We start from the raw sequence: 25,703 nt of genomic DNA, 5'->3' as shown, positions 1-25,703 counted from the left end.
TTCATATCTCTCATTTTGCCCACTTTCATGCGCACTTGTGTCTGCTATTGTGTTATTCATCCGGTCGATTTTTCGGCCCATAAGCCATTAATGACCACGACAACTTCTTCTATCAGCGCATGAAAAAGGAAAGACACCTTGAACCCCCTGTCAGCCAAATTAGTGGTAGTCACACGATGCATAGAGAACGAAACTCCTATCAGTAAAGGTAATTGATTTTAATTAGCGTTTCTCACCACAATTGTCGGTTCTAGTTGTTCTGATATCCTTGAGGCGATTGTCGCAGCACAAGATGAAAACTCTTAGTAGCAAGACTTCAAGAATTGTTACTAAGGCATTATCAGAGGTTCTAGATAATAAAGTTATTCCCAAATGATGTGAAAAGTGGCTTATTCTTGGCCCAACCTTAATTCTTAAGCGAGGACGATGTAGGCCACGACAGAACCGCCTGCATGAACGCATCGCCACCACCCATCAGCCATGTAGCATAACCAACAGCAAGCGCATTGAATCATTGCAGCGCCTTGATATATTTCTCCAAGCCCAGCCCCAGGTTCACGATGAAATGCCATTGGGTATTGCCCCTAAAAAACCGACTCCAAATATTCATGACCGCGAGACCCAATTGGTAAGGGTCGTCCGAAACAGCCAAGACATCCACGCCTCGATCAGCGTCGTCGAAATCGACAACAGCATATGCTTCCTTGATGATGCAGCGCACCCAATGGAGAATCCGCTCTTCCGACCCTGATGCAGCAGCAGCCCATTCGTTAGCGACATTTCACTCGATAGGAAAGGTGGGAAAAGGGTAGCTCAGCTTACTAGACAACGACCCATCCTGCAACGGCTTCGGCAGCGAACAAAGCCATTTCCCCAGGAAGATCGCACAGTCGAAACTCGAAATCGCATGCTGAACGCTCCAGAAGAACGCCTGGCTCCTCGCGACGCGGTCGATCCCGAGCCGGACGGGGATGCTGAGCGCGTGCGTCGAGTACAAGAGAGCTGACAGGAGGTTGTCGTTGCGCTCGATCTCCGGCGCCTGCGCCAGGCCCGCGGCGATTACGTCCGGGTCGCGCGACTCGAGGTGCCGGTGCCCGCCGATGTTGAGGGAGAGGCGGACGTAGGCGATGGTGAGAAGGGCGCTGGATGTGAATGGTATGGGGCCGCTTTCGTTGTTGGGATCGAGGATGGATTCAGGCGTCTGCTGCCATAGTGATGTCCAGGAGCGAAGCGCGCGTCTGAGGACGAGACGTGGTTAGTATGTGTAATTGGGGAAAGGATGGAATAGCGAACATACCCTATTATTTGGAGTTCGGCCCCAGAAATATCGCCCGGCGAGAGCGCGGGGACTGACAGCTCCCGAACAACGTGAATGCGCTGTAGAAGTGCGTGGAGGAGGATGTAGTTACCAAGTGGACTCGGTATTGGCTGCAAAGACTCCGCACCTCCCGATCCTTGCAAGAGAATCGATAGTGCATCTTGGAAATACATTTGGTCTTCCTTTCCGTCGCGTCTGAGTGCGGCCCAACGTGTGGCGCTGCGGGCCTGCCACTCAGGCGTTGAATGAGGCAGTCTCAGATGCAACTCGCTGCTCCATAGTATCGGGTGGGTGTTGTACGCGATGCTGTGGACGTTCATGTAGCAGAATGTGACGAGTTTCGTACGCCTGGCGGATTCTTGCTGCACCCAATGATCCCACATTGCGGATTTGGAGGATGAGATCTCTGTGGATATGGGGTCCTCCCTGAGACCAATATCCCGCAAACAATGGACTAGTAGGCCCCTCAGCGCAAATGCTTGCTGCAGATATACCTTCTTATCCCACGTTGCGTACCCGACTAAGATTAGAAGAGTCTTCGCCATATCGAGCGGGGACCAAGGCCCAAATCGTCGTGCATTGGGCTCTGCATCAGGAGAGAAGATGGTGGCCGAAGCAGTGAAAGCTAGGGTCTGCGGGCCAAAGTGAGATTCCTCCTGTCGTAGCCGGTAGAATACAATGGCCTTTGCTGTGTTGAACAGATTTTGAGAGCTCTTCTTCTCGAAGCAGTATTGCGCACCCGCCGCACACATAGCAAGAGTTAGCTCCAGAGGAGAGCATGACGGCTTATAGGTCGGTTCGTGGATGAAAGGGAAGTGGGAATGAAACCCCCCGAAGAAAGCCGTGATGTACCTTGTCAACGTATGTCGAGAAGGTATTTCAAATTCGGCTATTGGAGAAGGGAGGCTTTGGAGTAATGTGATCAAGAAATGTCGGTGATCGTCGGTGACATTATACGTGCCATCCCTCGTTCTTGTGCCTCCGACGTCTATAGATCAGAGTGTTAGAGAAGCATGGTGGCATCACGGTGGGTAATGTCTCTTACCATCGCCAGTTTGCGAACCGAGATGGACCTGGTCATCGGCCGGCGCTGATGGCAGCCAGGTGCTGAATGGAGTGCCAGGATCTTCAGGTCGCGATGAGCGTGAAGTCTCTGGCTCTCTAGAATGGCGTCGCGAATCATTGCGCGAATCATGATGTGGATCAATTGCGTGCAGCCACTCAAAGTCGTACTCGGGTGTCCATTGAGCCGACAAGCCAACACCATCAATGAAGTTTACAAAGTCACGGAAATCATCGACATGCCCATCGTCTTGCGGCTGATGATGATTGACTTGGAAGAGATCTTTGGGTAGGTCAGACATGCATTCAATTGCTGAACAAGGGTGCGTGGAGATACCTTTAGGACTAGGCTCGGGTGCCGGATGGTGGTATAATGGACTGGATGCGACGGGCGGAACAATGTGATCGCGTGGATCTCGGGTGATAAGATACGGATCATCAGTTCGCACGGCAGCAATGTTCATACCATTGTGTTGTAAATTTTGGCCGCCTGAAGAGGTGTGCGGTTGTATCAAATCTCGTTGCTGGGGTTCGTGCGGGTGCGGCGTACGAGGCGTCGACGACCGTAACTCAAGGGACTCGACGGAATCACTATGGTGCGTGATACGCCAATGCCTCGTGAGAAGGTCGCGACGGGTGAACGTCGCCCCGCAGACACATGAATACGGTTTCTCTCTAGTATCTGCAAGCAATTAGCTATCGCGTAACTCTTGAGTCCCACCAAGTTGGAGTGACTCGTCTCGTCTCGTCTCGTCTCTACTTCTTCTTTTTCAGGGGACTGACGGGTACGCAGATGGCGGGTCAAATGCTCGGCACGCTTGAAGGACCGAGAACAATGCACACACGTGTGATTTGTTTTATTGACCATCTGAGGTTACTCCAAATGGCCGTTTTGAATCCACCCGGGACGTCAAATTGGAGATTCGTCAATTAGCAGAACATGTCATGTCATCAGGATTGTGTGCTAAAATTATTGGAAGATGTGGATGTTTGGAGTGATGGGGATGGGATGGATGGGGGAAGGGTTGAGTGAAACAAGGTGGACACACCCGGCGACACTAAACACAGGGAAATTCCGACTCGGCGCACATGATTGTCAGAGTACGAGGGCACTTGGACGCGCTAGGAGAATTAACTCCTCCAGGAATGGTAAAGTGTTATCTATTAAGAAGTGGAGGTGGCAATGGGATTCATTCATCTACTCCAAGTAGTTGGAGTCGCCTCCCAGTTCCATAGGTCTTCGTCCTGCTCTACACCATAGGCTTACTCCAATGTCTACTCCAAGACACAGAAACCCCGCCATTATCCATCGTGGAATGTAGTGACCCCATGTCTTCTGGCTTGCTACCTAGCGTCACGATACCAATGTTATCCCCAACGATCTGTCTTTCTTCAAGCTAACTAGCAGCCAAGCCATAGCAAGCTACTCTATCCTATGCGCACAGTAGTTGAGAGGATACTCCTCAAATTCTCTTGACTTTTACTAGAGCTTGCGCAAATCTGTTGAACACTATCAATCCTCAATTTTACAAAATGGCATCAACAATGGATCAACTTACTGGTGTTGCAGCCATTACCGGTGCCGGAGGAACAGGTGAATAGAATCCGCATGACCGTGTGTAATGTCCAATTCATTAACATTTCAAAGGCATCGGTGCAGCAGTCGCACAAGGGTTTGCAAGATCCGGTTGTACGAGGATAGCTATCACAGACATCAACCCGGACTCACTCAATGCTACGAAAAATGCTATATTAAAAATCAACCCGGACGTCGAGGTATTCCTCAAACATGGCGATGTCGCCGATGAGGGCTTCGTCGACTCTTTCTTTGACAGCGTTTTCGAGAATTTCTCACGCCTCGATTACGCTGTGAATTGCGCGGGCATCCTGGGAGGCGATATGATCAAAGCCGTTGAAATGACAATGGACCAATTCGACCGCTTGAACAATATCAACTACCGAGGCTCGTGGCTATGTTGCAGAGCACAGCTGAGGAACATGTTGAAGCAAGAGCCTCTCCCCGAGTCTGCCGTTCAGAGAGGATCTATCGTCAACATCGCCAGCCAACTAGGCATAGTCGCGAGGCCTGGTGCAGGTATGCTTCTTTAATAATTTGATCATCTGTCTCCATGCTTACAAAATTCGTGTAGCTGCATACTGCGCTTCAAAAGCTGCTATCATCAACATGACTCGGTCAAATGCTATTGACTATTCGGACAAAGGCATCAGAGTCAATTGTGTCTGTCCAGGTGTGATTGAGACCCCCATGACCAGTTCTACCCCAGAGATTGTCGAAGCTCTCAGACCTGCGATCGACATTGCGCCAATGAAGAGGATGGGAAAGCCAGACGAAGTCGCCAATGCTGTTTTATTCTTATGTTCATCCAAGTCGTCATTTGTTCAGGGACACGCTTTAGTAGTAGACGGGGGTTATACTATCAATTAAAGATCCATCTTAAATTCAATGAAAACAAAACGTAAAAATGCTATCGTATCCTTCAATCGTAAATGTCGATACTATACATGGTTACCCCGATGCTATGCTTGCTTATATACATTGACTATAACTTCGTATGCAGTTTCTGCTCTTTTACATCTGGTACGCCTACCTCTCTCCACTCATTTGCAGACTCCCATGCATAAGCTGCATCCAGAATCTTTTGTTCCTGCCACAGACCTGACACCAGCTGCATGCCCACAGGAAGCAAGATGCTATCATCGACATGAGAAGGTGCAAAGCCGACTGGTAATGACATTGCAGGATGGCCGGTAACATCAAAAATGGCAGTGTTTGTTGTTATTCCCATGCTGGGTTTCAAAGCAGACATGGGCGAGTCCCCTCGTTTCCAATCGACGTTGGCGGGAGCAACGGTAGGCGTGGTAGGCATAACAATGATGTCGTACTCCTGGAAAAGTTTCTCGTACGAATCTTTGATTTGCTGTGCGATGTTCATGGTTTTGACGTAGAGTCCAGGGTAGTTTTTCATCAGGGATAATCCGTTGATTATCGTGTTCTTCGTCGACGGAAATAGTTTCTGAAATGTCTCGTTTGTCCAAGGTTGACGGGCTTCCTCGTATTTTGTAGAAAAAAGACCTCTCCGGCCGTTGGCGTATCCTAATAAGCCAAAAGTGCCGGCAAAGCGCTGCTGAATTGTCCAAATTGCTGGTCCCTCCAAATGTAACGGCAATGACACCTCTTCAACAGTTGCGCCGAGCTTTGCAAAGCCATTGACGGCGTTCTGGACGGTTCTCTTGACATCTGCGTTCACTAGTCGATGCTCGAATCCCTCGACAAGGACTCCGATCTTCATGCCGGCCACTGACGATCGAAGATTCTTAGCATAATTTGACGTTCCATAAACATGAGATCCCAGCGTCCGGTCGTCGAAATCGTCTTTACCACTGATGGCATCAAGACATAAAGCCACGTCTGTCACTGTTCTGGCAATCGGTCCAGCATGATCATTAATAGGATCGCCACTACCCATTCCCGTATATGGCACCAGGCCATGTGTAGGTTTCAGTCCAACGCCTGTAGAGAGTCAGATGAGATGGATCAGACATAGATGAATCGGTATACATACATCCGCAAAATGACGAAGGCACTCTGATACTTCCGCCTTGATCGGCGCCAATTGCAATGTCGACCAAACCGGAGCCGACCAGCGCAGAGCCGCCAGATGTGCTTCCACCCGCGGAATAACCTGCAGCATAGGGATTGTGAACAGTTCCTTGCGCGCTTGTAAATGAAGACGTTGAATTGCAGAAGTTCTCGCATATGGTCGTTCCCACAATGTTAACACCAGCGTCTAGAGCCCGCGTGACGACTGTTGCATCGGCTTCCGGTGTCCAAGCAGGAACGGCGTCCGTTCCAAAGAATTGTGGCACACCGGCGACATTGACGTTGTCCTTCAGACATAAAGTTTTGCCTTTCAACAATTCGCCATTTGGATTGCCTTGGATAAAGAACTTGTGCGCCCACGCATTGCCGAACTCTTGCTCTTCAGTCGACGGGCGATGCACATTTTGGCGAGGATACTTTTCCATATCGGTACAAGCTATGTAATCGGGTAAAGCGAGAACATGCTCGGCAACATCGTGAACGGCCGCCAGTAATTGATGGTATTCACCAGACTCGGCTACGCGTATGCCTTCAGTGACGCCGATGCTCTCTAGTAATGTTTCAACATCGCCTTGTGCCACAAGATCCTGGCTTTAAATCGATTAGTTATTTCTTAATTTCTTTAATTTATTGAATCTTGAATACGCACCTTATGGGGGAGTCGAAGAAAACAGACATGATTAACGCCAATGGGTATATTAATCGTTCAAAGTTGCAAAAGAAGGACAGTTCGATGTAATGACAAAGTCCAAATTGTTGCAGCGCCTCGAGATATAGTATTGACTCGCGGAAGTGCCAAAATCACTAATTAGTGCTGCTCGGAATTAGTTGGAGGCTTGTCGCGCAATTGTGGCGATGTGGGAATGGGCTGTGGGTCGGCAGTTGGAGTCGCTGGCGTTCGACTCCAACTCCTACTACCGCCTCACAGAGGCCCATTAACAATGAGCCTATTGTGGAGAATGTAACTAAATAAGCATAAGTGAAATCTCTATGATAGGCTGAATGAAATGTTTGAATTCAATAAGTTTCAAATTGACACATAAATTCTATCAATTTGTGTTGTCTTTCCCTATTCTAATAACCAGTCTGCCTTTTCTAGACTTATCCGCAAATGCCTCCGCAACGTCGGGAATTTGATCAAAGTCGAGAATGGTAAGATGCGATCTAATGTCCTTTTCGGCAACTATTTCCAGCATATCCTTTACCTGCTCGGCGCTGGAGACATAGCTACCGCGAATTGTAAGTTCGTTGAAAACCATTGCCTCAGAATCGAAACGCCATTTCTCTTTCGGCAGTCCCAATGGTACCATCACACCCCGAGCCCCCAACTGTTGGACACACCAGGCGTTTGCTTCAACAGAGTCCATACAGACTACTATGCCAGCCAAGCCTTCGCCGGCTGTGAAGTCAAGTATCGTTTTGTGGGCATCAGCGTGTGAGGAGTTCACCACTTGGTCGGGTCGCAAATGAGCCGGCAGGTCAGACGCCAATTGACAACCTTCATCGCGATTGTCGATAGCTACAGTTTTGAAACCCATAGCTTTTGCCAATTGAATTGCAAGGTGACCTACACCTCCAATGCCGGCAACAGCAACGGCTTCACCGGGCTGGACATCCGGTAGCAACTTCTGCAACGCGCCCCAAGCAGTCGCCTATGGTTTTGTTAGATACACAATGATAACTTGTATAATGCGAGAGTCTTACACCTGCGCACATAAGGGGTGCTCCCTGCTCGAATGATATTCCATCGGGAAGAGGAATCGTCGTCTCAGGGTCAGCTAGCATATATTGTGCAAATGCTCCATCGTGTTTGAACCCAGCCATCTGTCTTCTCTGACAGAAACGTGGGTCTGTTTTGGAATGCCTACGTAGATGCTGGAGACATCCTACACAGGTCCTACAAGCATTCTTGAAATTGAGCACGCCCACTCGATCTCCAACTTTCCATGAATCCTGTACCTGCGAGCCAACTTTTACGATCCTACCAGCAGGCTCATGTGAGGGTATCATGGGTAGATCAGCTACGAATTGTCCCTGTAGTACCTGAACATCGGAGTGGCAGAAGCCTGCGGCGAAGACTTCAACCAGAAGGTCATGGTCCCCACATTCTGGAACAGGTACTTCGCAAAGCTGGTAAGGCTTGTTGTACTAGTATCTTTATCAGCAAGTCCTATCTTGAAACTCGTTTCCTCAATTACATACCTCTATAATCTGTGCGGCTCGCATGTGTTGAGCTCGTGCGATTTCTTGATTTTCCATTGTTTCCGTTCCTCCAAAATTATGCTAAAGCAAACGTTTTAGTCCTACGGTGTTATCTTAGGTAGTAGTTTATCTCCGTATCGCTTGAATAGCGAAGGCCTGGAGAGATACGGGTCATTGCACGATGGTCTCGGAGTCAGGCTGCGAGGAGTGGAGTAAGTTGGAGACGATTCTTCTTTCCAGCACTAAGCGAAGCTTGCTATCAACCAGCACTCCAATTTGCCCCGCTCCAACCCTGTCGCCTCCGCAATCACATCCGAACGATTACTACCGCAGAGAACATCGCCGGTTCTCATATTCCTACGTACATGAACAGTTGTTCGACTTTGAACATTCATACACAATCCATTCGTTCTTCGTAGCACCAGTAAGAGCGTGCTGCCCTCTCTCCTTCCTTTTACCACTTCCAGATTCAAAACAACATGGGTAAAAAGCGTGTTCTCATCTCTTACGGTGTCGATGTCGACGCGGTTGCAGGATGGCTAGGATCATATGGCGGAGAAGATAGCACAAGCGACATCAGCAGGGGTCTCTTTGCTGGTACAGTTGGAACGCAGCGTTTGTTGAAGCTTTTCAAGAAGTATGACATCAAGACGACATGGTTCATTCCTGGACACAGCTTGGAGACGTTTCCAGAAGACATGGCGGCTGTGCGAGATGCAGGTCACGAGATTGGTCTCCACGGCTACAGCCATGAGAATCCTTCGGACATGACGATGGAGCAGCAGAAGGATGTGCTCGATAAGACGTACCGCATGTTGACAGAGTTTGTCGGAAGACCACCACGAGGAAGCGTAGCACCTTGGTAAGTACTCTCATTATGCATCAATTTCAAAATACTCATCACAATAATAGGTGGGAAACCAGCCAAGAAGGTGCCGAGCTGCTACTATCATACGGCATCAAGTATGATCACAGCATGAGCCACCATGATTGCCAGCCATATTATCTCAGGACTGGCGACACTTGGACCAAGATTGACTACACGAAGAAGGCCCAAGAGTGGATGAAACCACTCGTTGCAGGCCAGGAGACAGGTCTGGTCGAAATTCCTGCCAATTGGTACATTGACGACCTACCACCTATGATGTTCATCAAAGCCTCAGCAAACAGTCATGGTTTTGTCAATGCACGAGATATCGAGGATCTATGGAAAGATCACTTTGATTATTTCTACAGGGAATACGATGAGTTCATTTTCGTAAGTTTATCAAGTTGCATCGTGCACAATGAGGTGTACTAATTTTGAAAAGCCGATTACAATCCATCCTGATGTCTCTGGAAGGCCGCATGTCTTACTCATGCATGAGAGGTAATTAAGACCAATCCTAATATTATGATACAAACTAACACAATATAGGCTTATTGAGCACTTCAAGAAGCACGAGGGGGTTGAGTTCGTCACTATGGAGGAAATGGCGGATGACTTCCTGAAGAGGAATGCTCCACCAGAGGGGGCGCTGATGCCCGCCGAAGAAGGATCCAAACTGAAACAATAAACATGTGAATAGCACGAATAAATACCAATCAAATGTATGAATGATATTATGATCCATGTTGAAGATGTGGCGCCTTCAAACTGACGTTCAAAGAAGCCGGCAAATAAGTGGGTTAGTAATTCTCGGTATCGGCTTATTCGATCGAAAGATGATCGAGCTCATGAGAGCTATCGTGACCCCAACAGATACGAGTTCGACCACATAATTGTAATCGACAGTAAAAGATAGGAGTTCCGATCGGATACGATATACACATTGTTGCAGGGTTGCCAAGGGTGTCTGGTCATGTTATGTCATGTATTGACCTCAAGCATACCGATCGGAGAATCCGCTACTATTGCACCCGTACCTTGCACTAAAACATTAGCTACTCCAAATCTTATCAACAACTGACGCGAAGTTCACGTGTTGGAGTAGAAGACCCTTGCCCGATCGTCGGGGTGATCGTTGGAGTGTCTCCAAAATAACGGGGCCATCGAACCCCACGAGATTTCTTCCCCAGATTTGTTTCTTGTCGCACGGGTTATCTTTGTTAGCATTATCTATAGCGATTCATTTCATATCTCCATTGTGATTACGCTGGTCGTCGTCACGAATACATATACACCACATCCTGCACCTGCAGATGACCTTGATCGTCGCTCATCACTCCAAAACAACAATACAGACATAGGCGAAGACGCTGTTTACGATCATCAACATGTCGGACGAAAAGCGAAGTGATATTATTGCCCCTATTCAGAGCAGCACCGACAGCGTCAACGTTGTCGAGAAGGTCGAGGACGATGGCGAGATTTTCAAGAGAACCGAAGGCGCTGTCGACTTTCGAACAGTGCATTGGATTCATACATCGGTCATCTTCTTGAAGCGTGAGTTAGAAGGCATAACCCGCTAAAGCATCTACTTACAATGTATCAAGTTATCTTCGCGACCGGTGTATTGACAATTCCTTCGGCTATGTACACTCTTGGAGCACTTCCTGGCGCAATCAATGTTCTGGGATGGCAATTCTTGAACACGTATTGTGCCCTTATCCAAGGACAATTCCGTAACAGGCACGCCGGTTGCCACAGTACGTTCAATTACTATCGATTCACATATAAAGGAGTATCTAATCTTGATAGGTATCGCCGATATGGGCAATCTCGTTGGTGGCAAAATAGTTAGGGAGATCACTGGAGTTCTCTTCCTTGTCGCATTTATCATCGTTGCCGCTTCCGGTATTGTTGGTGTTTCCACAGCATTGAACGCGCTCTCCAACCACTCCCTCTGCACAAACTACTTCTCCATCATCGCCGCTCTTATGGTCGGCTTTTTCGCCAGTATCCGAAAGTTTGAGAAGATTGCCTGGGTCACTTGGGCGGGTTTTATCTCCGTCTTCGTTGCCGTCTTCATTGTCGTGTATGTCTCCCTTCTTACTATTGACGTTTCAACAGTCGACTAACATAGCCACCAGTGTTGGAGTAACTCAGCTCGACCGTCCCGCTGCTGCTCCCCAGACTGGGGACTTCGAATTCGGCTACCATGTCATCGGAAACCCTACATTCGCAGCTGGTATCACGGCCGCGTCGACGATTTTCTGCTCTGGTGCAGGTACCTCGGCCTTCTTGCCGGTCATGTCGGAAATGCGCAACCCGCGGGAATACAGCAAGGCTGTCAACTGGTGCATGGGCCTGGTCACGGCCGCCTATCTCTCCTTCAGTCTAGTCGTCTACAAGTACTGCGGCCAATGGGTTGCATCTCCGTCTCTTGGTAGCGCTGGCCCCGTCGTCAAGAAGGTCGCATACGGTGTTGGTATCATTGGCCTCTGCGTCAGTGGAGCGCTTTACGTCCACGTCAGCGCGAAGTACGTGTTCGTCCGTATCCTTAGGAACTCCAAGCATCTCCAGGCCAACTCGGTGGTCCACTGGGGAGTGTGGATGGGCTGCATCGTTAGCATGACTGTCATCAGCTTCCTCATCGCTTCCGGTGTCCCGATCTTCAACTACCTCCTCAGTCTTGCGGGTAGCGTCGCCTTTGCCCCTCTCGCGCTCGGTCTCCCAGGATGGCTCTGGATCTATGACCATGCCGATTACTACAAGGGTACCTGGTGGCAGAAGATCCTGTACGGGCTGCATGTTCTCTTGATCCTGCTTTCTGTTTTCCTTACTATTGGAGGCACATACGGTGTTATCGTGCAGATCATCGATGCCTACCGCGATGGCACCATCGCCTCGGCTTTCTCATGCGCTGATAACAGCAACTCGTCGTAGATTATCAGGTTGAAGCGATGCAATATGTAATAAGTGATTCGGTATCGGCCGCTCGGTATACAGTTCATAGATTTTCAGGTTGAAAGGGTATTTATTTTAGACCAATTGTACGGACATAATATAATGAACATTTCTCAATAAGGCTTCACTGAATGCATCTTGATGTTGTGTGATGGATAAATTTTAACTATGCTTTTGGCATGTCGGTACAACAGATGAGTCAAATAAGGAAGCCAATACACGAAGGCTTCGTGCTTATTCAACAGATAGCACTTTGACCGATATACTTAGAATCAAGTCAACTTCTACCGATTAGAACTAGAACACCAACGAAACAGAAACATTAATATACATAGACAAAGTTAGGATTCTCCTTATCCGACAGATTCTGGAAGGCCGTAGCGTTCAGCCCATCCGAATCGTCCGACACAATACCTTGAGCGCGAAGGTGCTCTCGCTGCTTCTCCTTGCACTTATTCTCCCAAATGAAAGCGTAGCGGAAGACGAAGAAGAGAGCGAGCTCGAGGCAGTTGGCGACGAGGAGAGATCCGATGCCTAGTGGGTACCGGGGGGACTGGTCGGACTTGTAGAAGAACGGGCTCGAAATGCTACCGACGCAGGATCCGAACCAGGTCATTCCAGCTACGATCATCTTCTTTGACTGCCCACCGGTATTGCTGGTGACTAGCGAGAGGCCGATGACAAAGGATGCTTGGTAAGAGCCGGTGAGGTAGCTGTTGGTAATCATTAATGACATATTCTAGATAGAAAGTGTTGAGTTGACTTACAAGCAAATGAGTCGACCAACATATGCGTCGTGTGGAGCTAGCAAGAAACCCAATGCTCCGGCAATAGTCGGCAGCATGAACGCTGCGCAGACCCAGGTCCTACTATTTGGCGGCATATACTTGTTCATCACAGCACCGAGGCCGATCCAAATGACGACGATGACGCCTTGTGGTATTCCCAAGAGAGCAGTGTGCAATCTGTTGAAGCCTAGACCTTGAATGACGAGAGTTGAGAAATTGGAGATGCCTCCATTGGGTACTGCGCCGAGGAAGCCGAGAAGGGCGAACAGATATGTTTTGTAGTCTAAGTAGGCTTCTTTCACGTGGGCCCAGTTGATGTGTTTCTGTTCAACGCCGGTCTGGTTCCGGCGCATGCGAGCAATGATGAGGAGCCTTTCATCGTGGGAAAAGCCGCGGAACGTCGTTGGGGAGTTGGGGAGCACATAGAGCAGTGCAAGTGCCCAGACAGCGCAGAACGCCCCAACGATTAGGAATTCGTATCGCCAAGATGCCAAAGCACCTTTTATGTGGCCAATGCCGTAGCCTGTATACGGAGGTTAGGTTATAAGTCGTCAAGACGAGCCGACATGACAAGAGTAGAACCGTCGTACCTATGAGACCTCCTCCTGCAACTCCAATACCATTAAACGCGTACCACGCCGAGATTCGCGATGGTTGCTCCTCGCGGGTGTAGAACATCGAGGTAAACAGCATGAATGCCGGATCCGCAATGGCTTCGAATGCGCCCGATAAGACGCGCAACGCAGCGAGCGCTGCGAAGTTGTTCGCAGCCGCTTGGCACATGAGAAGAGCCCCCCACATGAAGATATTGAATGAAAGATACCAGGCTGGTGGTGAACGCTGCAGCAACAGATTGGAAGGGATGGCCCATCCCAGCCAACCAAAGTAGAACAGTGATGATAGCCATGAGTACTGAGTACCTCGAAGGTTGAGATCATCCTTGATGCCGAATATAGCAGCATATGACAGCGTTGTTTTATCGACATACTGTTCCATGTCAGAACGATAGTAAAGTGAAAAAAAGAAGCGCTCATTACATAGAAGAAATAGCATATCCCCAATACTGGAATAATACGCTTATCCAGCTTGCGAACGATGCGGGCTTCCTCGGCCTTATCAATTGCAGCGTCATTTGGGTATCGCTCTAGGGCTTGCTGATACATTTCAGCATTGTCCTGATTGATTTTGGTACTGCGTTGTTTGGCAGCACCATCCATATTGTCACAAGTGCTGCGTGTGATGGTTTGAATATCGTGTTTCAAGTCGGCCATTTTACTCATCCAGTTGAACGTCCAAATAAGGGACGTCTACGCCGAGCAGAGATCAATTGGAAGTAACTATGATATAGCAGTCAGAACTTGATGATTTACGATGGTATATATGTTGTACGACAGCATATAGTCATCTTATAGTGGGGATCGGCAAGTGATCGACAGTCTCATACCTAACACCAATTCACACAGTCAAGCCCGATTAGGAAATCGAAAGTAGTGACGTTGGAAAGCTCGCTAGTCATTCGACAGGGCTTAGCATCAAACAATACGATTGAATATTGTGGGGATGAAAGCGCGGGGAGCCTGTTTTGTGTACTGCGATGGTGAAGTTCTGCAGATACGAGCCGTTTGAACATGGAGAAATTCCTCCAATTACCGAAGTCTCGCTGTCGATTGGGTGGAGGGCAGTTAGGTGCCCTTGGTACGAATAAGAGAGCCGAAGAGCCGAAGAGCCGGTTGTCTTGCGCTCATAGGCATGTTGGACCAACATCACTAATTTGAGGAACTTTGTATATCGCCCCCCCGCTCTCTGATTGGAGTCATGCACATCTTTTCCAATATTTGTTCGCCGTTATGTTTACGCTTGGGAAGTCGAGGTAACCTTTCTATACTCGGTTTACGACGGAATCATCCCAGATTAACATTCTTTGAAGAGGTCGAGCGACCTGCCTGACCTAGCTTCATAGGCCGAGTAATTCTCGTATCTGCAACTGGGTGCATTATTGATCATTATAAGAGAAGCAACCCGCCTGGATGACCAGATTCACACTTTTCCAACTCCCATTTCACTCTTTGATCGAACCGTGACTTTATTCTTGGCTAGGGCACACTAGATTCAGGAACACGTTTTCCAAAAGACCATGTCGAAAACCCATCCTAGTGGGGTTTCCCGCCCTTGCATCAATGAAGTCATAATCACCGGGATAGAGACTTTTGGTACGGAAATAACTCTCTCTATTACCTTTATCGACAACCTCAGATCTCAAAGTTGCTCATCTATTTTCTTCTCTAGATCTGCGATTTCCAACAAGCCTGGACGCGTCCGGTTCAGATGCAATGAACCCGGCTGGTGACTACAGCGCCGCTCATGTGCAACTCAAAACCAATACAGATCTAGTCGGACACGGGATCTCGTTCACCATTGGTCGTGGGAACGATCTGTGTACGGAGGCAGCTCGCCAAGTTGGAGAGCGCTTGGTAGGCAAAACCCTCGGCGAACTTGTAGCAGACATGGGGAAGACCTGGCGATACCTTGTCGCCGATTCGCAATTACGCTGGGTAGGCCCCGAAAAGGGCGTAATCCACCTCGGACTAAGTTCCTGCGTCAATGCACTGTGGGACCTCTGGGGGAGGTATCTAGAGAAACCAATATGGAAGCTTGTGTCAGATATGTCGCCTGAAGAGTTCGTTCGATGTATAGACTTCCGCTACATTACGGATGCAATCACACCCAGAGAAGCTGTAGAAATCCTTCGAAAACTGGAAGATACCAAGTCACAGAGAATTGAGGACGCACGCCGCAACCAAGCTGTGCCTGCATATACGACCCAGGCGGGCTGGCTCGGGTATACCGACGACCGAATGAGACAGCTCATCAGACAAAACCTTGCCGATGGCATGGACAAATTCAAGCTCAAGGTCGGGGGTGACATTGATGATGATATCCGTCGCCTCAGGATTGCTCGGGAAGAGATAGGTCCGGATCGCACGCTCATGATCGATGCCAACCAGGTTTGGAGTGTCCCCGAAGCGATAGACGCGGTGAAGAGATTTGTTGACTTCAAGCCTGTGTAAGTGTCGCTGAGACAGCCCTTGGGATTTCTGTCCACGCTGACATTTCATCTAGTTTCATTGAAGAACCAACATCCCCCGATGATGTCCTCGGCCATGCAACAATAAGAAAGGCGCTGAAGCCATTCGGCGTTGGAGTGGCTACGGGAGAGCACTGTCAGAACCGCGTTATCTTCAAGCAGCTCCTTCAGGCAGGTTCTATCGATGTTTGCCAGATCGATGCCTGCAGACTTGGCGGAGTCAATGAGGTTCTTGCGGTTCTGCTGATGGCTAAAAAGTACGTGTAGTCTCGCTCAATTTGAAATTGGCTTGCCGCCATGCTAATACACTTTCTTCGCAGATTCAACGTGCCCGTTGTTCCACACAGTGGAGGCATTGGTCTCAATGAGTACACCCAACACTTGGCTCTGCTCGACTACATCTGCGTGTCGGGAGCAAAGAGTCTTCTAGAGCACATTAACTCATTTAATGAGACCCTCAAACATCCAGTGCAATTAAAGGACGGCTACTTCGTCACGCCGTGGGAGATCGGCTATAGTGTGGAGTATAAGCCAGAGGCGATTTTAAAATACCAATTCCCCAATGGCAGTTTTTGGAAAGGCGAGCAGGGTTTGCGCATTCGAAGCGGTCCCAAGCTATGACTTGATTGAAACTAATTGTTCGATGATATCATTACATAATGTATATGCTGCACATAACGCTACATTGTCGGAAAGAGCGTCGAAAAGAGGGCGTTGTCATTGAGCCACTCTTCAAACATACGTATTTGTTCTTGAGAATTCAACGATTTGACACCATCAGAGTCCAGGTCTATTGCATCTGGGAGGTTTTCCAGATCGGTCGATTGCGTCGGCCGCGATACTGAGCTATCAAGAAGTGCTGCTATAGAAGTTTTAGCGAAAATTGGGGGTTCGGGCACACGGGATGCATCTGATTCGATACTTCGATCTGATAGTAGACTGATAGAACGTGGTCCTGAAGTTTCCTGCCGTGTCTGGGTGGGGATTGAAGTTGGCATGGCTTGAATTTGAATTGGCTGGGGAGGCTGTTCGGGTTGACTCGGATGGTTCGATTGGTGTCTTAGCGTGGATATCGACGAGGCCGCGCCACCAGATGATGCCGCAAGTAGAAAGAGGTCGTGATAAAAGCCCGCGTGCCAGTAAATGTAACTGAGCCGATGGAGGGCCTCCATGCAAGTCGAAAATCGAATCTTCGCCTCGGCAACCTCTGCCGCGTTGCTCGAATAGCGCATTAGGAGAACTTGAACCGTGAGCGGGGGCATTATAGCCGTCACACTGCGGGGGCGATTTAGTAATTGCATCGTACATCCATCGCGTGTGAGTGGCCCTACCTAGGCGTTGGGAAGTATTCTACTAATCCGAATCTTGTAGATTCTTCCGCTAAAACGGCTGAGTCGGCTGCCACTGATACGACGTCCATCGAGGGAGATCTGGATGAGGGGTCTCTGCTTAGTGTGCTCTTTGACTGCAACAGGGCAGTAAGAACGATACTGAATGGTCTGATCAGCCACAGATCGAAGGGCAAATCGTTGATTATGCTCACTTGTATATCAGGTGAAGAAATGTCCTGTAGACGAGTGCAATGCTCCCGTGAGTCATCTGTACAGTCCCATCGGCATCTCGACGCGATGGGGCGCTCAAATTCGCCTTCCAGTTATGTAACGTTGTCTCGCACACAGTTATCTGATCCTTCAGCGTGTCCTGTGGGGCAAATGCTAGGGATAGAACGCCTTCCATGTAGTGGCACAGCTTTGTAAAATCTACGAAGATTGCTTTGGTGAGATTATCGATCTCTGTATCGTCTTCCTCCTCCAGGTCGGCCGGTGTGAGAATAGGAACATTGCAGTCCAGGCTATTGATGTGCATTGGGCGATTGGTTCCGAGAGTAATCAGTCTATCTCTGATGAGACACGCCCACCAGATTCTAGCCCACAGCTTTCGCTGCGGAGCGTGACCGCTGTCTCGGTGGAGGCCTGCTCCTTGAGCGAGAGAAATGGCTTGGTGTGCCCAAAACCAGGTATGCCGTTGTTCTGTCATGGAATGATAGTACTGGCTGATGAGAAGCAAAGCTTGTATAGTCACAATGTCGTCTGATTCGTAATTGAACACATGGAGATACTGTCCTAGTCAGAAAAGCGCCAGATGTACGTATCGCAAGTTACTCACTCGAGTCCTGGTGTAGAAACAGCTTCGTGCTTGCTGACGTGTTGAGAACCCAAGCTTTGTGATACACTCCATTGGCACAAACTACATCTCGGATTTTAGTGACGATCAATAGATTCGGTACCATGGGCAGGGCGCTTACTGCACATGCTGTAAAGATGATAGCTTGGATAATGAGAATGCTAGGCGCGTCTGGATCATCTGGGTTGTCGCTGCCCTTCCTATGATATCTGGCCAAAAAGGAGGGACGATCTATGACTGGAAAGAAAGAATGGAAAACTCTGAAATACGACGCAACACATTCATCTAGAACAGGCTTCGGCGGCAGGTCAAGAACATGCATCTCCTTCAAGAAGCGCAACTCCTCGGGCCCAACCCGTCGATGGTTTCCATGCAATTCGGCAGACTCATCGCGCGGCACAATAGGAAGACTCATCAATCGCTCGCCATTTCCGGATCGCAGGGAGGATTTTCCAACCGGCGTCAAGTTCTGGAAGAACTTGTAGTGAGGAATCTGGTGACGGATGATGTGCTCAGGAAAAGCGACACGGGGCATGGCGAGGGAATCTGAGTCTTTGATTTCGGCCTTCCTCCGCCTCTTCTTTCTAGGCTCTATGGAGCATTGGAACTCGTTCTCCACGCATTTTGTGCATGGAACTCCGACCTGGAGGACATCGCAACGCGTCTTGCGGGAATGGCAGGTCGTACACGCCCTCGCTGCACGTCTTGTGCTGGCGCCGATGGCAGGGTCCGGACTTCGCTGCGGAACACCGCTGGACTCTGGTTGACTCATTGGACTATTCGGCGGCTTCCTATGGACGGTTGGCTTGTTATCATCGGCATGTAAAAGGTAGATGTAGCGCTCTCGCGATGCTGCCGATCCAGCTTATCGATGTATAAAGGTCAGGATTGGCGGTTGACGGAATTCATTAGTGTAGTCGTAGTTTGTCTGAGATCGGCCCGCTCGGTTGAGCTAAGGGATGGCGAACGATCAGGCCCACCACTTCTACCAACGAGCGGACGCTATGATAGCAGTTCCAAAGAGCGGGGAAATTAGGAAGAAATTGTATCTCTTGTTTCAACTTCTCGAAGTTATGATGGGTACCGCGATCTTGTGTCTCAGTGAAGCGATGAATCTCTGTGTATGACAAGTGTTACAACGGGAGCCAGGCTGCATAGCAATGATAAGAACACATACCCGCTTGTGATCAATTTATAATTGCGTGATGTAATAGCTAATGCGACTTCCAAGACCTGACAACTTGGAACTTATAATGCAAGCAGCACAACGCTCATCGTCATAAACAAATCACCACATTCCTGTTGCAGAGGATGGTACAAATCACGGACTATTTATCAGATGGAATGGACTTGGAAATTGGCCGATATCGACCGGGAAGATGATATCAGTAGTAGCAGCTTCACATGCGAATCTCCACCAATTGCTAATATACAAAGCAAGAAGAAGGTGAGTTAGCAACAGAGGATGGCACTTTATGAGGTATGTATCGTATCTCACGGCCCTGCCGGCCAAGACTCGGCTCATCCGCAGTATACGAGCGCTTATAGAGACAGCCTACGGAGTACAGGTACCTCACATTACTACAAGTAATCTGTCTTCTGTTGTGGTTTGTAAGGTTCTTATCAAAAGGAAAACACTCAGCTTACTTGCTCCAGGTATTCGCTCTCTCCTACACACATATTCCACCATGAAGAAGGCAAGGAAGCGCATATGATGGGGTAGAATCCTCACAAAGTCGAGAGAGAAGGTCAAAATAACCGCACCATTGGCCTTGCTCCACCAACGGTAGTGCGACCTGTCAGGGTGCAAGAAATGCCTGCACGCGAATGTGTAGTGGGGGAGTGCGGCTCCACTAATACGAGGTAGTGCCGCGGGCTTGACACCCAGTAGACGGTTCAAATAAGTCCTCTCTCTTACCTGCTGGGTTATTGTTTCGATTGTCTGTTTCATCCTTTCAAACGACGCTGCTCTCCTAGGAGGATGGAAGCCATACATGTCATCTGATACTATCAGCTCAGTGACAAGATGATCAAGTCTCGGGTGAGGAGGATCCTAGAGCCCGCAAACCGTGTGCAAAAGAAGCAAATAACAGGGCGATGATAAGCCTCCAACGCCATTGTGCAGTAACCGACATCTTGGTTTTGGGTTCCAAGTCCTATCGCTTTCATCTTGTTATCCATCTCGACGTGCAAGACCTTTCCCTGGATGCGCCCGGAATCTAGCATTACCTCCCCGAATGGTATGCGGTACGACTAAGAGCGATTCCAAACGACCCAATGGAGTCATCACTGCAGTAGACCAGATCATCGAATACCCCATGCTTGGATCCACCTCTGATCGTCAGGGCAGATTGGCTTTTTTTGGGTTGACCGTTGCTCTATCTTTACATCAACGACTTAATATTAGCTACACTCCAGGCGCGGTGCGAAATGACCCCTATAAATGATCATGATCTTTCATACTCTCTGACACACCTTTACAAACTGCGCGAAATTATATAGTGTTGTTACGGCTACCGTTCAGCTCGAACAGCACTCTGTAGAACCTGGCGTGCGCTTTGCTAAACTAGTGCATCTGGCATATTCGAACTTCGTCATACCCGTAACAAAAGAAAGGACCACCCATACTTCTCATTGGGAATGGAATAGTAAGAAAACACAAACGTCTTCTAGCATAACGGAAATAAAATATTCCCCCTTTACCTTCCCCTCTGTCCCAAATCAACAATGACGTAGCATGCAACCTGCTTACTACTGATCGGAAGCAAGCGGGTGTTTGTAATTCTCCGCAAAACCGAGCTAGTCGTCTGCTTCGCGTGGCATTGTAAGCAAAATTGACATCACCACCTCGTACAAATACCTTCTAGAAAAAAAAGAGCCTTGATAACTACGAATACAAAGTACGAGGTACGTCAAAGGCGTTTTGACTCAGCACCCATTGCGTGACACCCGCTACGCAAACTTTTGCACCGAAGGTTTTGTTTGAAAGCCGAAAGCTCGGCTTCTGACTCCACAGACTCGCTCGGCTTTCCGCTCGGCTTTGGGTGGGGCGTTGAGGAGAAATATGATCTGAAGGAAAGTCTACGTCTGACCGTGCGAACCTTGTACTTGCATATACAGTACGTGACTGGTCTGTTTTATTCATCATTCATTTTACATATTTGGCCACGTGGGTGGAATCAATAGTTTTATTTTTCCTTGAACTAAACTATGGAGGTTGAGACATCTCCATCGGCATCCAGTCGAAAGTGTCCAGGAGATTGAAATCGAAATCCAGCTCGTTCAGCGTGCCCATCCCCAGCATATCCGCATCCATGATATGACCATTCGGAGGCGCGTTCAGTGTGTGGTCGAGCACCCGCTCGATGATCGTCTTGCATGCTGCGCAGAGCTTCCTGTTCGGCGTTGCGATGGAGACACCCCAGTCCAAGAATCCTACCAGTAAGCTCAACTGCTGAATGATGTTTGACCGGCTCAGCGATGGATCGTGTGCGAAGCTTGTCATGGTGGGCCGAACGAGCTCCAGGCAGAGGATGCCGCCTCCGGGGGCTGCATATGCCATTACCTAAATTTGTTAGCGTTCAATGATAGATGTTGAGGTGGTGCTGTGTTTGCATCAGAAGCAGCAACAGATGGCGCAAACTCACGAGCCACTGGAAGTCCGTTCTCAGCGCAGATAGACGGTCCATATTTCTCCAGTACAGTAGAGTCGTTGACACCATTCTGTAGCTTATTGATAGGATTTCGTCTCGCGTTGCTGCATGGTTTCGAATCAAGAGTCTCTCAATGAAGAAGAGATTCTGTAAGTGTTCAAGATAGGCTATAAGTCTCATGTGTAGGGTGGGAGCATCCGTGTCTTGGTTGATTGTCCCCGCCAGATTCAATTGAAGAGATCTGGGGAAATCTCTGAACACCTGCTCTGCTCGCGACTTGACATCTCTTGTGGCACGATCAGTTTCTAATCAGAAAAATGTCTTGAAAGTGAACCTACCGAAGTGTATCAGCACTAGTGGTCGTATGCCCACCTAATGCAAGCTCAAGAATCTCTTCTCTTATGAAAGTTAGCTTCGCTCGAGCCCGAAGAAACGTCGACGTGCACAGATTGTCTCGGTCAGCCCATTCTGTCTCGTTTAATAGTGCCGCAGCGCTCTGCAACGTATTCCTATCCGAAAGCAAGGCATCATCCTCTAGGTCAAGGGGAAGGGGGGCCGACATGAATCTTCGACTCATCAAAGGAGGTCTCCCCGTAAAGGATGCTGATATTTTGTCGCCTACATATATCATGATATTGATTCTATGCCTCATCTCGGAAGCCAGGGTAGGAGATTGCTGAGCTTGCATGGTGCTCGCATGCCATCCTGCGAAAGTTAGCAGAGCCACAGACTCTGCGTGATATTCCCAGCACAGCAAATCTGCGAAATAGCTATCAGTACGTGTCCAAAACTGAGAAATTCATGACGGACTCACTAGCACTTCCTGCTGTCATCGACCCAAACACAGTTCGCTTCCACGAAAGGTACAGCACCATGCAATTTGCTCCGCTCGAAGCGTTTCTTGCCATTCGAAAGCAATGCTCGACGCATCTTTGAAAGGATTCCATCAGCCTCTCGTCTCTATTAATGCTGTTACGCGCGCCGCACTCCCAGTAGCTGAACAGAATACCTAGTGTTTCCCATCTGGTGTTTCTGCCGGAAAACTGGTCAATCCATTTTCGCGCATCTACTTCGTCATCTTGAAACGGTCTCGCTGTGTTGTTGGAAATGGTACGAGCCAGGGTTTCCAATTGACCTTGGGAAGGCGTGCCTGTAATCACTTGATCGAAGGTGTCATAAAGCTCGACTAGAGTAAACTCTGCTACGGGACGCAGCCAACCGTCGTGAGGATCAAAATGAGCTCTGAGGAGGTCCTGCGCTTTCTGCCTCCCTGGGAAACATTTCAGCACCGCTACACTGGCTTGGAGGGTGGGATCTGGCAGGCTCAGGACCGCTCCTGGAGAATCCGATACTTCATTCAGAGAATTGCCCAGCTCGAAATGAGGCGATGCAGGTATACTTGTAGACGCCTCATTGAACGTTCGATAGAAAGACGTAAAGCCCAAGTATCCTGGTGTAAAATCCTCGCTATTCCGCGGCGCTGCTCTCACAGGCGGCTCAGGCAGAATATCGAGGCCATCATTTATCTGCGGTGATGCCGCACGCAGCGGCTCGTCGACGGGTTGTCGACTCGATACAATGCTGACACCATACTTGCAAGCGTCTGGATGCTTTCTGCGAATACATCGAGAACAAATCGGACGGGCGTGGTCGCAGGCTACTTTGCGCCTACGACAAGGCAGACAAGCCTCTGGTCGCCCATTGTTGCGCCTCGGTGTCGTCATGACCGACATCTCGGCTTTCAAGACTCATCACCACATGGCGTGAATCATCATTATGAATCGAGTGCCCAATCAGTCATTCTTTAGCTGAGAGAAAAACGTTTTCCCGCACGGGCAAAACATAGGCTAGCCATCTTAGTGTTAGCCATCTCGGCTTTGAAGCCGAGGACAGAGCCGAGCATGGGGGACTCATGATTGATAAATTCAGACGAATGCCCGCTGAACGAATGAGTAGAACATCAATCAAAACAAAATCCTCTATTACTTCCCTCAATCAATAGCTTCAAAAAGTCAATCTAAATACCCCGACCTTACCAAAATTTGCCAAAGCCGGCCCAACATCAACTCAACTATATATCATTCTCAAGCCTAAACAGTACGAAACCCAAATAACCTCAAACAATTTACAAACATACTAACCAAACAACAGTCCAATCTCCATATAACTCCAACAACATCTATCTTTCCACAAAACAAGACCAACAAACCAACCCCAAAAATGGCATACACAACCCTCTACGAAGTCCCCCCCACCTACACCACCACCTACACCACCATCACCGCCAACCCCCAACAACAACCACCACCATCCTACCAAGCGCACCTCTCCTCATCCAAACCCTCCAGCACAACCACCACCAAATCCGTCTCCTCCTCATCCTCCGTCTCCTCCTGGTACCAGCGCATGAAGCTCGAGAACGAGATCCGCCGCGCGAATGAGATCCGCTACGTGACGCCCGCGGAGGCCGAGCAGATCACAGGGTACGGCAGCAGCTCCAGCATGTGGTGTCCGAAGTCGAGGGGCCAGCAGAAGAATATTTATGCGGGGTCGATGCGGTCGAGGGAGGAGTTGAGGGTGAGGTATGATTTGGCGTGAGGGGAGGAGAAGGCGAGGGAATGAGGAATTTGATACCACAAAAGTTTTTTTATTGGGGAGGGTGACGGGCGAGGTTTGGACTGAAGAACTAATTTATGGCTGTTTTAACTACAAGCATGCGAGAAGTTGGAAAAGGCTGCAAGAAGCGGCTGATGTTTTGTAATACCCTCAAATTCGACTTATTCATGTATTGTTATTAGCGTTCACGAAGAATTGACTTTTGTAACATTGAAAAAGCTCGGCCTCATTTGTGAACATTCGTCTGTTGTTCTAATTTTCCTTGTATTCGTAAAAGCTGCAATTTCAATTTCAACCTCATGTGACTTCGACGTGGACCGTCCCTATTGGAAACAGAGGCCATGTCGTGGATAAGATATAAAAGGAAAAGAAAAACCGGGGTTCAAAGGGCTTCAATCCAGAGAACCAGAAATGAAATATTACGTAGTGAAGAATACACAATCAAAGCCATTCCCCCAACGAAAGAATGACCACACTTTTCTGCTCAAACTCTCACCATACCCACCTTCAGATCGATGCTTTCAAATCCATCCCAACACGACAATCGGCTTCCCATCCGCACCTAAATCCTGCGGACTGCCCGCCGATCCACCAGCTTCCTTCCAAGCATCTTCGTTCAATTCCCTAAGCCTCTTCACGAACGCTTGGAATTGAGTCGCTTGGTACTTGCCCCTCCACTCATTGGGAACCCTGACGTCGAAACCATCGACGACCACCTCCTCGCCCAGCGGCCGCGTCCACCAGCGTATGCCATCCGGGGAAGCCGTGTTTGGCGTATCCGGACCGAGAGGTCGCAGGTCCGCTCGCTCAGTATGTCCCTCACCGAAGAGCGAGAACAGAGTCAAAGCAAAGGCGGTAGCGGGATGTCGCTCGTCGAAAAGGTTTGGCTGTCTGTTGTTGCCGAAGGCTGGCAGCGAGAGTGAATCATTGCGATCCGGGCCAATGTCGCCGAAATGGGGGCCGAAGGGTTCGGGATCGCTACCAGGCTTGCCGTAGTCGAAGTTTCCGCCGACGGCTGTGGGATCTGCGGCTTTGACGGAGAGGAGAACGCGTTTGCCTAGGCGTTGGCAAGCCTGAACTTGCTCACCCAAAGCGGTGCAGTTCAGCAGGCCTGGCGCACGGATTGCCTGTGAGGAGTTGGTGACTGGCGGGATGCATCCTGGGAAGGGATTGAGGGCTGGATAGGCGTTCGGTCCATAGAATGTCGTCAAGAGAGGTAGGGTGACGGTCTTTATCTTGGGCTCGGAGCAGACGGACAAGAGAGAACGGCGTTCGCCAGGGAGGAATGTGATCGTGTTGTTTCGTGCCGGCGCTGTGGCATTCAGCCCAACTGTGCTATTTGAT

At 49.1% G+C, this 25,703-nt stretch overlaps 11 protein-coding genes across 11 annotated transcripts; 5 read left to right on the top strand and 6 right to left on the bottom strand.

Annotated features, from left to right (window-relative positions):
• Positions 1 to 526: 526 nt before the first annotated feature.
• Positions 527 to 3,396, bottom strand: BU24DRAFT_368107 (C2H2 transcription factor-like protein; the record flags this gene model as incomplete). Its single annotated transcript, XM_033524362.1, has 6 exons — positions 3,164 to 3,396; positions 2,718 to 3,062; positions 2,364 to 2,663; positions 1,298 to 2,306; positions 823 to 1,238; positions 527 to 747 (listed from the first exon to the last, which is right to left on the bottom strand). Coding segments are annotated over exons 1-6 (2,376 nt in total), but the record flags the coding sequence as incomplete, so codon positions are not given.
• A 338-nt stretch (positions 3,397 to 3,734) lies between these two features.
• On the top strand, positions 3,735 to 4,828 carry BU24DRAFT_368104 (short-chain dehydrogenase/reductase-like protein SDR; the record flags this gene model as incomplete). The annotated part of the gene is made up of 3 exons (XM_033524361.1): positions 3,735 to 3,974; positions 4,029 to 4,475; positions 4,531 to 4,828. Exons 1-3 carry the CDS (start codon positions 3,914 to 3,916, stop codon positions 4,824 to 4,826), a joined length of 804 nt encoding a protein of 267 aa, XP_033386266.1. The 5' UTR covers positions 3,735 to 3,913.
• A 113-nt stretch (positions 4,829 to 4,941) lies between these two features.
• Positions 4,942 to 6,680, bottom strand: BU24DRAFT_449497 (amidase signature enzyme; the record flags this gene model as incomplete). Its single annotated transcript, XM_033530954.1, has 3 exons — positions 4,942 to 5,912; positions 5,965 to 6,593; positions 6,652 to 6,680. 3 exons carry the CDS (start codon positions 6,678 to 6,680, stop codon positions 4,942 to 4,944), a joined length of 1,629 nt encoding a protein of 542 aa, XP_033386265.1.
• A 371-nt stretch (positions 6,681 to 7,051) lies between these two features.
• On the bottom strand, positions 7,052 to 8,228 carry BU24DRAFT_432467 (alcohol dehydrogenase GroES-like domain-containing protein; the record flags this gene model as incomplete). Its single annotated transcript, XM_033529925.1, has 3 exons — positions 7,052 to 7,654; positions 7,707 to 8,150; positions 8,205 to 8,228. 3 exons carry the CDS (start codon positions 8,226 to 8,228, stop codon positions 7,052 to 7,054), a joined length of 1,071 nt encoding a protein of 356 aa, XP_033386264.1.
• A 277-nt stretch (positions 8,229 to 8,505) lies between these two features.
• Positions 8,506 to 9,785, top strand: BU24DRAFT_368097 (glycoside hydrolase/deacetylase). Its single transcript, XM_033524360.1, has 4 exons — positions 8,506 to 9,066; positions 9,117 to 9,462; positions 9,515 to 9,573; positions 9,622 to 9,785. Exons 1-4 carry the CDS (start codon positions 8,684 to 8,686, stop codon positions 9,758 to 9,760), a joined length of 927 nt encoding a protein of 308 aa, XP_033386263.1. The 5' UTR covers positions 8,506 to 8,683; the 3' UTR covers positions 9,761 to 9,785.
• A 502-nt stretch (positions 9,786 to 10,287) lies between these two features.
• On the top strand, positions 10,288 to 12,098 carry BU24DRAFT_368094 (uncharacterized protein). Its single transcript, XM_033524359.1, has 4 exons — positions 10,288 to 10,629; positions 10,680 to 10,832; positions 10,885 to 11,161; positions 11,217 to 12,098. The coding sequence occupies exons 1-4, from the start codon at positions 10,461 to 10,463 to the stop codon at positions 12,010 to 12,012; spliced, it is 1,395 nt and encodes a 464-aa protein (XP_033386262.1). The 5' UTR covers positions 10,288 to 10,460; the 3' UTR covers positions 12,013 to 12,098.
• A 257-nt stretch (positions 12,099 to 12,355) lies between these two features.
• BU24DRAFT_345849 (MFS general substrate transporter) lies at positions 12,356 to 13,984 on the bottom strand (the record flags this gene model as incomplete). The annotated part of the gene is made up of 4 exons (XM_033523462.1): positions 12,356 to 12,746; positions 12,801 to 13,344; positions 13,412 to 13,808; positions 13,859 to 13,984. 4 exons carry the CDS (start codon positions 13,982 to 13,984, stop codon positions 12,356 to 12,358), a joined length of 1,458 nt encoding a protein of 485 aa, XP_033386261.1.
• A 676-nt stretch (positions 13,985 to 14,660) lies between these two features.
• BU24DRAFT_389491 (enolase C-terminal domain-like protein) lies at positions 14,661 to 16,527 on the top strand (the record flags this gene model as incomplete). The annotated part of the gene is made up of 3 exons (XM_033525043.1): positions 14,661 to 15,885; positions 15,942 to 16,163; positions 16,227 to 16,527. The coding sequence occupies exons 1-3, from the start codon at positions 15,152 to 15,154 to the stop codon at positions 16,525 to 16,527; spliced, it is 1,257 nt and encodes a 418-aa protein (XP_033386260.1). The 5' UTR covers positions 14,661 to 15,151.
• On the bottom strand, positions 16,300 to 19,194 carry BU24DRAFT_490994 (uncharacterized protein). Its single transcript, XM_033533749.1, has 5 exons — positions 18,212 to 19,194; positions 18,073 to 18,153; positions 17,450 to 18,024; positions 17,238 to 17,396; positions 16,300 to 17,181 (listed from the first exon to the last, which is right to left on the bottom strand). The coding sequence occupies exons 1-5, from the start codon at positions 18,860 to 18,862 to the stop codon at positions 16,587 to 16,589; spliced, it is 2,061 nt and encodes a 686-aa protein (XP_033386259.1). The 5' UTR covers positions 18,863 to 19,194; the 3' UTR covers positions 16,300 to 16,586.
• A 2,087-nt stretch (positions 19,195 to 21,281) lies between these two features.
• BU24DRAFT_420967 (uncharacterized protein) lies at positions 21,282 to 23,512 on the bottom strand. The gene is made up of 4 exons (XM_033527606.1): positions 22,558 to 23,512; positions 22,082 to 22,502; positions 21,738 to 22,029; positions 21,282 to 21,655 (listed from the first exon to the last, which is right to left on the bottom strand). The coding sequence occupies exons 1-4, from the start codon at positions 23,474 to 23,476 to the stop codon at positions 21,299 to 21,301; spliced, it is 1,989 nt and encodes a 662-aa protein (XP_033386258.1). The 5' UTR covers positions 23,477 to 23,512; the 3' UTR covers positions 21,282 to 21,298.
• A 194-nt stretch (positions 23,513 to 23,706) lies between these two features.
• Positions 23,707 to 24,521, top strand: BU24DRAFT_162077 (uncharacterized protein). The gene is made up of 2 exons (XM_033521389.1): positions 23,707 to 23,840; positions 23,895 to 24,521. Exon 2 carries the CDS (start codon positions 23,964 to 23,966, stop codon positions 24,339 to 24,341), a length of 378 nt encoding a protein of 125 aa, XP_033386257.1. The 5' UTR covers positions 23,707 to 23,840; positions 23,895 to 23,963; the 3' UTR covers positions 24,342 to 24,521.
• The last annotated feature ends 1,182 nt before the right edge of the window (positions 24,522 to 25,703 follow it).

This window comes from Aaosphaeria arxii, assembly GCF_010015735.1.
Source record: "Aaosphaeria arxii CBS 175.79 unplaced genomic scaffold BU24scaffold_3, whole genome shotgun sequence".
Lineage (NCBI taxonomy): Eukaryota > Fungi > Ascomycota > Dothideomycetes > Pleosporales > Aaosphaeria > Aaosphaeria arxii.
Note: the sequence above shows the minus strand (reverse complement) of the source record. Positions and strands in the feature narration are given on the sequence as shown.